Source organism: Hyperolius riggenbachi, chromosome 4, assembly GCF_040937935.1.
Source record: "Hyperolius riggenbachi isolate aHypRig1 chromosome 4, aHypRig1.pri, whole genome shotgun sequence".
NCBI classification, from domain to species: Eukaryota; Metazoa; Chordata; class Amphibia; order Anura; family Hyperoliidae; genus Hyperolius; species Hyperolius riggenbachi.
The window spans coordinates 403,083,334-403,095,441 of record NC_090649.1 but is presented as its reverse complement, the minus strand read 5'-3'; the positions used below and the strand labels follow the sequence as shown (position 1 = coordinate 403,095,441).

At 45.1% G+C, this 12,108-nt stretch overlaps 1 protein-coding gene across 2 annotated transcripts in view; it reads left to right on the top strand.

Annotated features, from left to right (window-relative positions):
• LOC137570884 (uncharacterized) overlaps positions 1 to 12,108 on the top strand; it is a 45,386-nt gene that overhangs the window by 31,301 nt on the left and 1,977 nt on the right. Inside the window, exons 6-7 of one of the 2 annotated variants that reach the window (XM_068279592.1) lie at positions 3,140 to 3,312; positions 11,658 to 11,778. In XM_068279592.1, coding sequence (XP_068135693.1) covers positions 3,140 to 3,312; positions 11,658 to 11,778 — 294 coding nt within the window. Of the gene's footprint in view, positions 1 to 3,139; positions 3,313 to 11,657; positions 11,779 to 12,108 lie in introns of those variants that run through there. The other variant, XM_068279593.1, reaches the window with a different exon arrangement.

Sequence of the window (12,108 nt, the reverse complement as noted above, 5' to 3'; positions counted from 1 at the left end):
AAGCAGGGACCAGGATGCCATGGGCACCGCAAACTGACAGCCTGCAGTACCGCTACAGGACATCAGGTGTCATCACGCGGTGGTGATGTGATGATGACTTGACGCCTGATGCAGGCAGCCTAGGAGGAGTCAAGGAAGGTGATCACACTGGTAATCTTTCTTCTTCCATTTGGCGACAGCAGCTCCCTAGCGGTTATGTCCTTCTGCCTGCACCCCCCTTCTTCTACTAGCCAGTCTGCGCCCATGGCGGTTGTCCTGCCCACACTGCCCAAGAAACGGCCCTGGGTCGGACTCTGAAATTAGTCTAACTTATGTTGTTTTAGGGTATCTCTACTACAGTACAGAATCCCTTGCTCTGACTTCCTTTGACTTTTCGCTCAAGGCTAGACATAAACAGGCAGCATTTGCATAGTTTAATTCACAGTGCATCTAGCTGATTCCCTTTATATGAAATCTTCCTGAACATGAGGCCAAAAATCGCAACAAGATTAATTTGTTGGAGGGAAGGGGAAGTTGCTAATTTCCTTATTTATATTCAGTGGGGTGTTCCTTCAAAGGAATCAGACCCTACAGAGTCTTTCCCTAGTAACCAATAGGAATCAGGACATCCTCATCCCCTTTATAGAGCGGAGAGTGAAATGGTTTTCTCCTCCTGTTTCCTGCTTGCACTATGGCTGCAAGAATACACACAATACAAATGCAAATGCAGCCATTGTTGTTTCTGATATTGTTCAAATCTGCACAAAAGTGTGTCTTACTACTATCATTATAAAGGTTAATATTATGTACAATTCTACATAATTGTGCAGTACTACTGTTATCATACAAGTTGACATTGTGCACATTTGAATGTAATTCAGTATTAGTAGTACTATGTCCCACTGTTGGATAAGATGAGAATATAATGCATGCATGGAACAATCTCTTACGACCAATGGCATAGCAATCGAGTACATTCGGGTCTGGGTCAAATTCGGATTCGCCCAGTTCGAATGGACTCGAATTCGATTCGGGTGCACCGGGTGCCAGCCTAGGTGAGGGGTGACAGGTGCAGGCAGGTGGGGAGAGACAGCAGGAGCCGGCGCTATATGTCCGCACAGCCTGCATTCTAAGGTATAGTAACCAAGGTTCTTTTTGTATTGAATCGAATGAATCGGTTCAGAATCGGTTCATTTTTACTGGTTATTGTCAAAATTCAACACACAGTAAAATGAGAACATACAGCAACTAAAGTACCTAATGAATACATAGTTGATGTGTGGTTTGAAACTTCACCAATACTGGTACTTGCTCATTTGATGAAGTACAGCAAAAAAGGAAATATTAGGGGGAAGAACCCTGCCTCTCCTCCAATAATGCGAATCTTGGGCCTTTACATGTCTATCCGAAAGCAGAACTGTTTTCTTGTGTGCTGCTTAAGTGTTGAACGGGGAGTTAAAGATTAAAGGTTTGTCTGTGAGAGATGTGTCTGTGTGTCCTCAGTTGTCCCTCATCCTGTTTAGGGGCCTCATAATAACTTTCCTGAAGGAGGATAAGACAGAGATACAAGAGCCAGTTCATTTGATTTAGAAACTGATATATTTTGATTTAGAAAAGGATATAAAAAAATCACCATGCACATTGAATAAAAGATTTCACATGTGACAGGTTGTCTTTAAGATGACAGAAGTGACACTCTGCCTTCAGAAATAGAATTGCATGTGTCTTGAGTATTGTGTTTGTCTATCTATCTATCTATCTATCTATCTATCTATCTATCTATCTATCTATCTATCTATCTATCTATCTATCTACAATTGAAAAACCAATAAGATGTTTTACACAAAAAATCTATCTATATACAAGACAACCTTAGGAGCAATGGATGCATTTTCTTGCTGGCAGAAGACACTAGCTATGAACTCTCTTTTCCGAAGTGGGACATTTGGCTTCAGGTGCCGCAGAAGTTTGGGCACTGCCATAGGTGCCCATACAAATTGCGTTGTTTTGTTGTTGTTTGTGTAAACCGTTTTATCGGCACAACAATCAATTACCATGCAACCAGTAGCAAAACAAGAAAAATGAAATATTATAATAACTGGTGCTATACCAATTCCTAAACGACAATGAGAATTGAATGGAAGGTTCCTTGTCCTTTTCCAGATAACATTAGTTCTATGTATTCCTGCAAGGTCGTCTGATTGATATTGTTTTTTGTGGCAAATGTTGTGTGTACATCGGAAGGTTTGCAGGGGTGTGTGTGTGTGTTGGGGGGGGGGGGGGATGTTGTTAAGCATTTGTGGGGATTCTTTTAAAATTAGGCATCTTGGGTGGGGAGGTGTCGGTCAGGGTTAGGCATCAGTAGGGGGTTGGTCAGGGTTAGGTATAACTAGGCAATTGTTTAGGGTTTAGCATCGGCAGGGCGTGGTTAGGCATTGGGCCTCTCATGCTATTAGTTTCTACCAACGTTCCTTAGTTTTGCTGTTAAAAAAATAAAGTTTTGCCCCCATTCTCTGTAAAAAAAAATCTGTGTATGCCCATCTTAGATCAGCATTTCTGATGATTTGTCTTACAATGTTTCATTCTGTGTTGCTGCATGGGTTAAAGCGGATCCGAGATGAAAAACTAACTAGAACAAGTAACTTGTCTATATATCTTATCTAAAGTTTAGATGGTTTACACCCCAAATCTAGCTGCAAACAACTTTAATAGAATATGATTATTTCTTCCTGTGATACAATGAGGGCAGCCATGTTGTTTGTAAACATTACACAGAGGCAGGCTTATCTGTATCTTGAGCACTCAGCCTGTGAAAAAAACCTAATCTCCTCCCTCCTCCCCTCTGCCTCTGAAATCAATGGCTAGTAACACCTACCCCTCCTTCTGCCCAGACTGAGCTCCCATGAACCCTTGCTACTGCCAAGGCTCTCTGAAAACCTGTGGGTGTGGCTTATTTAGTTTATAGGGAATTAGAGTATTAAAACAAAAAAGTATTTGACTTGAGGAGTGCCCTATAAACAATAGGAAAGGAACACAATTATGCAATGAGTAAAAGTTCACCTCAGATCCACTTTAAAGTGATATCTTTATTCCAGTGATAATTCTCAATGACTTTTATCATGCGTGATCTACATCTTGTTAAAATCATTTTTCTATGTAGTCCTCAGAGCAGTTTGTTACCTCTGCCAAATGCATCGCTGCCCATGGTCAGACCTTTGCAAAATTTGTTGAAATTATGGCCAAGCATTGCACAGATGAAAGGAATGCTTCGGGTCTTCTATGTGGTATGGAGCAGATACAAACAATTAGTAATCAACTCAGCATTGTGTCCAGGTACAGTATGAGTCTTGTTGTTCCTCATATTCCTAATTCTTCTCCTCCCAACTCTCACCCTGAGATATAGAGATATTTTGTAGCCTAGGCTGTTTCTGGGTATCGGCAACAAAGCAAACAACTGGTGTGCCACATTGTGGTGAGGGGACTGCTTTGCTGGTCTGAATGCTGCATTAAGTAAAAGTTGTATTGGCGTTTCATTTTTTTAGCATTATTTTAAAAATCTAATTTTATTGATTCATTGCAAAGTTTGTAGGTATTTATGTACAGTACTGACGTCCCCATGCTTTACATATTTTCCTTGAATATAATTGAATTCACATTTGAACAGGGATATGATTTGTATTTGCATCATACTTGCTCAAAGTCAACCGTACCTGACCTGTCAATGTTGTCGTTCAATCCGATCTGTTATGCAATGCTTGGGTGCAGATATTCACTGGTGGTTACTACCAGACTTAAAGGGAACCAGAAGTGAGGGGCATATAGAGGCTGAGAAATGTTATTTTATTCAATACCAGTTGCCGGTTGTCCTGCTGATTCTGTGCTTCTAATACTCTTAGCATTAGACCCTGATCAAGCATGCAGGTCAGATGTTTGACTAAAGTTGGATTGGCTCTGCCGCATGCTTGTTTCAAGCGTGTGGTTCAGATACTACTGATGCATGAAAGATCAGAAGGACACCAGGCGACTGGTATTGTTTAAAAGGAAATAAGTATGGAAGCCTCCATATCACTCTCACCTCAGGTGTACTTTAAGGTGGCACTGGTCATATATGCATAGTGGAACGCAGCGTGACCAAGCGAAACGGCCGTCGCTAGGCCCACCTTGTCCAACGCTCCCACCTCCATCTGCATCAGCCTGCACATCAAGACATAAGGTATACAACTTTTGCTTGTTCACTCTTACTACCACTATGTTAATTGGAAACTTGGAATAAATGTGAAGGTTGAGACGGAAGGTGCACGCTTCTCTTTTCTCCTTTGTTACAATATTTGAACTCGTTTTTTTTTCCTTGGTCTGAAAGCGGAGCACATGTCTGGCAAGTTTGTGGAAGACAGCGCGGGCTGTTGCAACAGTATATGTGCCACCACCAGTAACTTCCTCACATGATTGATCGTCAGTATTAAAGGGGTAGTGCCACACAACTTTTCTTATGCTAAAACGTATATGCATAGATTGCTTCCCAATTTGGCAAACGGATCAATCCCTCTCTGAGCTGAATCTGATCAGAGAGGGATTAAATTCGTCCATACATTGCACACAGATTTTCAATAGATTTCACAATGAAATCTATTGAAAATCTATCAAACTACAGCGTTGCACTGTTAAATACAGTACAACACCATGGGTCATTGATCAACCCCCCTTCCCCAGCCTTGTCTGGTCCAGTCATAGTTTTGATTTTTAAAATCATGATCACTGCCAAATGTTGTGCTATAGATTTCCGACAGATTTGATCAGCATAATTGAAACAAAGATACATTATCCAATATATTTTTAATAAAATATTTTTAACCCCGTCACTTCATTGACATCAGTTAGTGCTTCTTATTTTTAAAACTGCTTTTGATAACATTAAGATAACCATTCCTTGTAAATTAATTTACCTCTACATGTCAGAGAAGTTTGTGGTTAATGATACAATGGCTCTGAAGCATAAAATATTTTGAATAAGACTGACTTCCCATGCTTTTTGTGTCTCAAAATGTTTATTAAAGGTTTTATCTTTAAGTACAAACACAATCAACAATGGTACAAAATATAGCATAAAGAAAACATTGATACAAGTAAAAAAGTACAAGGAAACATCAACTGAAAAGTCCCCATAACTTGAGGACTTCTGATAGACACACCATTTTTAGTCATTGGTCTTATGACCCAGAGGACTGTGCCAACTGTCTAGGTCATTGATCCTAACTAGTGTTGGGCGAACATCTAGATGTTCGGGTTCGGGCCGAACAGGCCGAACATGTCCGCGATGTTCGGGTGTTCGACCCGAACTCCGAACATAATGGAAGTCAATGGGGACCCGAACTTTTGTGCTTTGTAAAGCCTCCTTACATGCTACATACCCCAAATTTACAGGGTATGTGCACCTTGGGAGTGGGTACAAGAGGAAAAAAAAATTTAGCAAAAAGAGCTTATAGTTTTTGAGAAAATCGATTTTAAAGTTTCAAAGGGAAAACTGTCTTTTAAATGCGGGAAATGTCTGTTTTCTTTGCACAGGTAACATGCTTTTTGTCGGCATGCAGTCATAAATGTAATACATATAAGAGGTTCCAGGAAAAGGGACCGGTAATGCTAACCCAGCAGCAGCACACGTGATGGAACAGGAGGAGGGTGGCGCAGGAGGAGAAGGCCACGCTTTGAGACACAACAACCCAGGCCTTGCATGAGGACAAGAAGCGTGCGGATAGCATGCTTTGTACCACCATGCAGTCATAAATGTAATAAAGATAAGTGGTTCAATAAACAGGGACCACGCGGCAACGCTAACCCAGCAGCAGCACACGTGATGGAACAGGAGGAGGCGCAGGAGGAGAAGGCCACGCTTTGTGAGACACAACAACCCAGGCCTTGCATGAGGACAAAAAGCGTGCGGAGAGCATGCTTTGTACCGCCATGTAGTCATAAATGTAATAAAGATAAGAGGTTCAATAAACAGGGACCACGCGGCAACGCTAACCCAGCAGCAGCAGCAGCAGCAGCACACGTGATGGAACAGGAGGAGGCGCAGGAGGAGAAGGCCACGCTTTGTGAGACACAACAACCCAGGCCTTGCATGAGGACAAAAAGCGTGCGGATAGCATGCTTTGTACCGCCATGTAGTCATAAATGTAATAAAGATAAGAGGTTCCATAAACAGGGACCGGCAACGCTAACCCAGCAGCAGCAGCAGCAGCAGCAGCACACGTGATGGAACAGGAGGAGGCGCAGGAGGAGAAGGCCACGCTTTGTGAGACACAACAACCCAGGCCTTGCATGAGGACAAAAAGCGTGCGGATAGCATGCTTTGTACCGCCATGTAGTCATAAATGTAATAAAGATAAGAGGTTCCATAAACAGGGACCACGCGGCAACGGTAACCCAGCAGCAGCAGCAGCAGCACACGTGATGGAACAGGAGGAGGCGCAGGAGGAGAAGGCCACGCTTTGTGAGACACAACAACCCAGGCCTTGCATGAGGACAAAAAGCGTGCGGATATAGCAGCAATGCTTTTTGCCGCCATGCAGTCATAAATGTAATACAGATGAGAGGTTCAATAAACAGGGACCGGAAACGCTAAACCATCCCAGATGTTCATCGGTCATGTTACTTGGTTGGGGTCCAGGAGTGTTGCGTAGTCGTTTCCAATCCAGGATTGATTCATTTTAATTTGAGTCAGACGGTCTGCATTTTCTGTGGAGAGGCGGATACGCCGATCTGTGATGATGCCTCCGGCAGCACTGAAACAGCGTTCCGACATAACGCTGGCTGCCGGGCAAGCCAGCACCTCTATTGCGTACATTGCCAGTTCGTGCCAGGTGTCTAGCTTCATGCCCGGTTTCAGGTCCAGCGGTGCCAGCCACAAATCCGTCTGTTCCTTTATTCCCCTCCAAATTTCCTCCCCTGTGTGCTGCTTATCCCCAAGGCAGATCAGCTTCAGCAACGCTTGCTGACGCATGCCAACAGCTGTGCTGCACTGCTTCCACGATCCTACTGCTGCTGGTGCTGGGTTAGCATTTCCGGATGAGGTACAGCTTTGAGATGCGTTGGAGGAGAAGGAGTCAGAGAGGTAGGTGCTGCTGTTGTTATCCAGCTGTTTGCGGCGTGGGCAACACCCGCGCCGTAGCAGGTGAGGAATCGCTGCCAGGCTCCACAAGGTTCACCCAGTGCGCGGTAAGGGAGATGTATCGACCCTGGCCGAACGCACTCGTCCAGGTGTCAGTGGTGAGGTGAACCTTGCAGGCAACGGCATTCTTCAAGCTTCGGGTTATTTAGCTGACCACGTGCTCATGCAACTCAGGCACTGCAGAGCGCGCAAAGTGGTAGCGGCTGGGAACAACGTAACGTGGGATGGCCACTGACATCATGCCCTTGAAGCTGTTTGTCTCCACCACTCGATATGGCAGCATTTCGCAGGCCAGAAGCTTGGCTATGCTGGCTGGCTGTTACTGCCACGGCCCGGGGGTCATTTGCTGGCAATTTCCTCTTGTGCTCAAACATCTCAGAGACAGACAACTCAACCGTAGCGCTGCACACCGAAGGGCTGTTGGTTGTTGTGTTTGATGAACACTGGGAGACCTCAAGAGCACTAGTCCGGAAAGTGACAGTGTCAGCATCGTCTGATGTTTGTGAATGTTGTGAACCACGCAATGGCTGGGCTACTGCTGCTGCTGAGGCGGGTCTGGTGGTGAGTCTGGTGAACCCAAGGGAGGCAGTGTTGCTGGTGGTACCCTGTCCTGCCGCGTTTGCCCACAGAGTGGGATGTTTGGATAGAATGTGGCGGCTCATGCTGGTGGTGGAGAGGTTGTTAATACTTTTCCCCCTGCTCAGGCGGGTCTTGCACACCTTGCAAATCGCCATGGTAACATCCTCAGTGCAGTCTTCAAAGAAAGCCCAGACTTTAACTGGCTGAGGACTCGGACCTCGTGCGTGATGTGCTGGTGCTGCTTAACCCACTGCTGGACGCTTGAGAGGTCATCCAAGTAATTATCTGGTCCTGTTCTTTTGGATCTGTGAGGGTTGTTGTCCTGGACAACATGGGCAGTATTGAGTGGGTTTTCTTGGGTGCTCCCCTGTGGCCTGTACGTGAACCGTCAGGGGAAACACCTCTTCCCTTGCCCCTCCCTCTTTCACCGGATTTCTTCCTCATTTCACTTATCCTTAAAGTACACGCTGACTGGCAGCAGTACAGTGGCAGTACAGAAATGCTATACAGTGGTGGGTGAGCGGTGTACCACTATTGTCAGCAGTGACACAGAGCACAATGCTATACAGTGGCGGGTGAGCGGTGTACTACTGTTCCCAGCAGACACAGAGTGGAAGTAAACACAATGCTATATAGTGTGGCTGAGCCGTGTACACAGAGTGGCATTAAACACAATGCTATATAGTCTGCTATATAGTCACCCCGAACAGGGTGATGTTCTGCAGAACCCGAACAGTGGCAAACACTGTTCGCCCAACACTACTGGGAGGGAACGCAGATTTTAGTACCTAAACACACGATACAACATGTTTTCCGGGGTCGGACTCTGAGGCACATACAGATGGTCCCGATCATCATCCTCATCATACAACTCTTCTCCTGAGTCTGACCCACCCACCACCTCTGCCACCCCAACATCCCCAGACACAGACCCCTCATCGTCCTCAACATTAACTTGGGATGCTGGCCTGAGCCAGACCTCCTCCTCCACATCAGGCCCCATCATCTCCTCAATGGCAGCCCTCATTAATCGCTCTGGCGACGGACTGATGGACACAACGTTCTCCTCCGGGGAGGGCTGCTGCTGACCACTGGCTGCTGGGGTGGATGTTATAGCTTGCGTGGGGCGTTGGCTGTTGCTGTTGTTGGGAGTGCTGCTCACAGCAGAGGTCTCTGGGGAACTCATGTTGAGCTCATATAGTGGTTGACGGTGAGTGGAGTATTACTGATCCCAGCAATATACACACTGACTGGCAGAGTACGCAATGCTATATAGTGTGGCTGAGCGGTGTACACAGAGTGGCAGTAAACACAATGCTATATAGTCTGGCTGAGCGAGCGGTGTACTACTGTTCCCAGCAGAATCAGAGTGGCAGTAAACAATGGTATATAGTCTGGCTGAGCGGTGTACACAGAGTGTCAGTAAACAATGGTATATAGTCTGGCTGAGCGAGCGGTGTACTACTGTTCCCAGCAGAATCAGAGTGGCAGTAAACAATGGTATATAGTCTGGCTGAGCGGTGTACACAGAGTGTCAGTAAACAATGGTATATAGTCTGGCTGAGCGAGCGGTGTACTACTGTTCCCAGCAGAATCAGAGTGGCAGTAAACAATGGTATATAGTCTGGCTGAGCGGTGTACACAGAGTGTCAGTAAACAATGGTATATAGTCTGGCTGAGCGGTGTACACAGAGTGGCAGTAAACACAATGCTATATAGTCTGGCTGAGCGAGCGGTGTACTACTGTTCCCAGCAGAATCAGAGTGGCAGTAAACAATGGTATATAGTCTGGCTGAGCGGTGTACACAGAGTGTCAGTAAACAATGGTATATAGTCTGGCTGAGCGGTGTACACAGAGTGTCAGTAAACAATGGTATATAGTCTGGCTGAGCGGTGTACACAGAGTGGCAGTAAACACAATGCTATATACTCTGGCTGAGCGAGCGGTGTACTACTGTTCCCAGCAGACACAGAACAGTGAACAGAATGCTATATAGTGTGGCTGAGCGAGCGGTGTACCACTATTCCCAGCAGACACAGAACAGTGAACAGAATGCTATATAGTGTGGCTGAGCGGGCGGTGTACCACTATTCCCAGCAGACACAGAACAGTGAACAGAATGCTATATAGTGTGGATGAGCGAGCGGTGTACCACTATTCCCAGCAGACACAGAACAGTAAACAGAATGCTATATAGTGTGGCTGAGCGAGCGGTGTACCACTATTCCCAGCAGACACAGAACAGTGAACAGAATGCTATATAGTGTGGCTGAGCGAGCGGTGTACCACTATTCCCAGCAGACACAGAACAGTGCACAGAATGCTATATAGTGTGGCTGAGCGAGCGGTGTACCACTATTCCCAGCAGACACAGAACAGTAAACAGAATGCTATATAGTGTGGCTGAGCGAGCGGTGTACCACTATTCCCAGCAGACACAGAACAGTAAACAGAATGCTATATAGTGTGGCTGAGCGAGCGGTGTACCACTATTCCAAGCAGACACAGAACAGTGAACAGAATGCTATATAGTGTGGCTGAGCGAGCGGTGTACCACTATTCCCAGCAGACACAGAGTGGCAGTAAACAGAATGCTATATAGTGTGGCTGAGCGAGGTACACAGAGTGGCAGTAAACAGAATGCTATATAGTGTGGCTGAGCAAGCGGTGTACTACTATTCCCAGCAGACACAGAGTGGCAGTAAACAGAATGCTATATAGTGTGGCTGAGCGAGGTACACAGAGTGGCAGTAAACAGAATGCTATATAGTGTGGCTGAGCAAGCGGTGTACTACTGTTCCCAGCAGTGACACAATGACAGGGGGGACCCTGGCTAGCGTGGCTGGAGCGCGAACTACCCTGCCTGCCTACCCAAAGCTAAACCCACAGACAAATGGCGGAGATATGACGTGGTTCGGGTATTTATTTACCCGAACCACGTGACCGTTCGGCCAATCAGAGCGCGTTCGGGTCCGAACCACGTGACCCGTTCGGCCAATCACAGCGCTAGCCGAACGTTCGGGGAACGTTCGGCCATGCGCTCTTAGTTCGGCCATATGGCCGAACGGTTTGGCCGAGCACCGTCAGGTGTTCGGCCGAACTCGAACATCACCCGAACAGGGTGATGTTCTGCAGAACCCGAACAGTGGCGAACACTGTTCGCCCAACACTAATCCTAACGTGGACAAATCCTTGTCCCATTGTGATGGTACAGTTGTAGAAAAGAGAGAGAGAGGGGAGAGAGAAGAAGAAGAAAGTGGAAACAAGGTGCAGTAGACCTGCAGGAAAGAAATAGGGAGGGGGAGAAAATACGTCCCTACAGCTTGGTCAAGAAGGATTTAGGTACTGATGAATGTTCCAGCTGATTCCAGGGGTACCATATGTTTAGAAACTTATCAAGGTTGTCACTGAGGATACTTGTTAATTTTTTTTTTTTATCATAAATTAGTTAATCCTATTTTTGATTTCAGTGAAGTCCACTGATTGCTTTTTCCATTACTTTGCAATTGAAATAGTAGCTGCTTGGAATATTAGAACAGAACAAACAATTTATTTTGGTTATAAGTAAGAGTCTCAGTCTTCTGGTGCAGGAGGGCTTGCCAAGGATATTTGGGGATTATAGACCTTCCCATGCTTTTTGTCCCTATATTTATACAAAGTTAAAACATCTCCAGGGCATGCAACACATCCACAAACTGCTAAAAGTAAGTTCTACAAGATAAACTAAAGTTTGATATTGCTTTTCTCACTGTATTTGCAATATTTTTATATGTGCTATATGCTAAGGATTTGTTGTATAGATAAGGTATAGAAAAAAAAAGAGCAGCCAATCAGGGTCTTTGTCTCATGTCTGTAATATTTGTATTCCTTGTCATAGCTGATTTTTTACAGTTTTTATTTATTTATTTTTATAATAATTGTATTCATCAGTGTAAAAGCAGCTACAGGCTGTGACGATTGTTCCGCAGAGGATGTCCTACTGGAAAATGCACAAAATCTGATCCACAGTGTTTTAATCACATGGAAGGCAGCAGAAGCAGCAAGTATCAAGGTAAGATGATTGGCCAAATCGTTTAAATCTATCTGTAGATATTAGTTGGTGACTTTGGAGACAAATGGGATAGTTGTATGGCTGTGTTCACAAACATTCATTTCATATTTTCATTTCATAATACCATCTCATGAAAGGCAGAGTTTACTGGTCATGGGTAACATTATCTCACGTCCCCTTGACGCATACAGTATATGGTACATTTAATTTCCTTACACTTTAATTGTGTATAAATGCTTTAAAAATTGTCCCTATAGTGGTATAAGTTTCTGTTCCCACTTGGTGCCAGACCACGTGTGGCCAGCGGGAGTGCACAGTGTAGTGTCCACT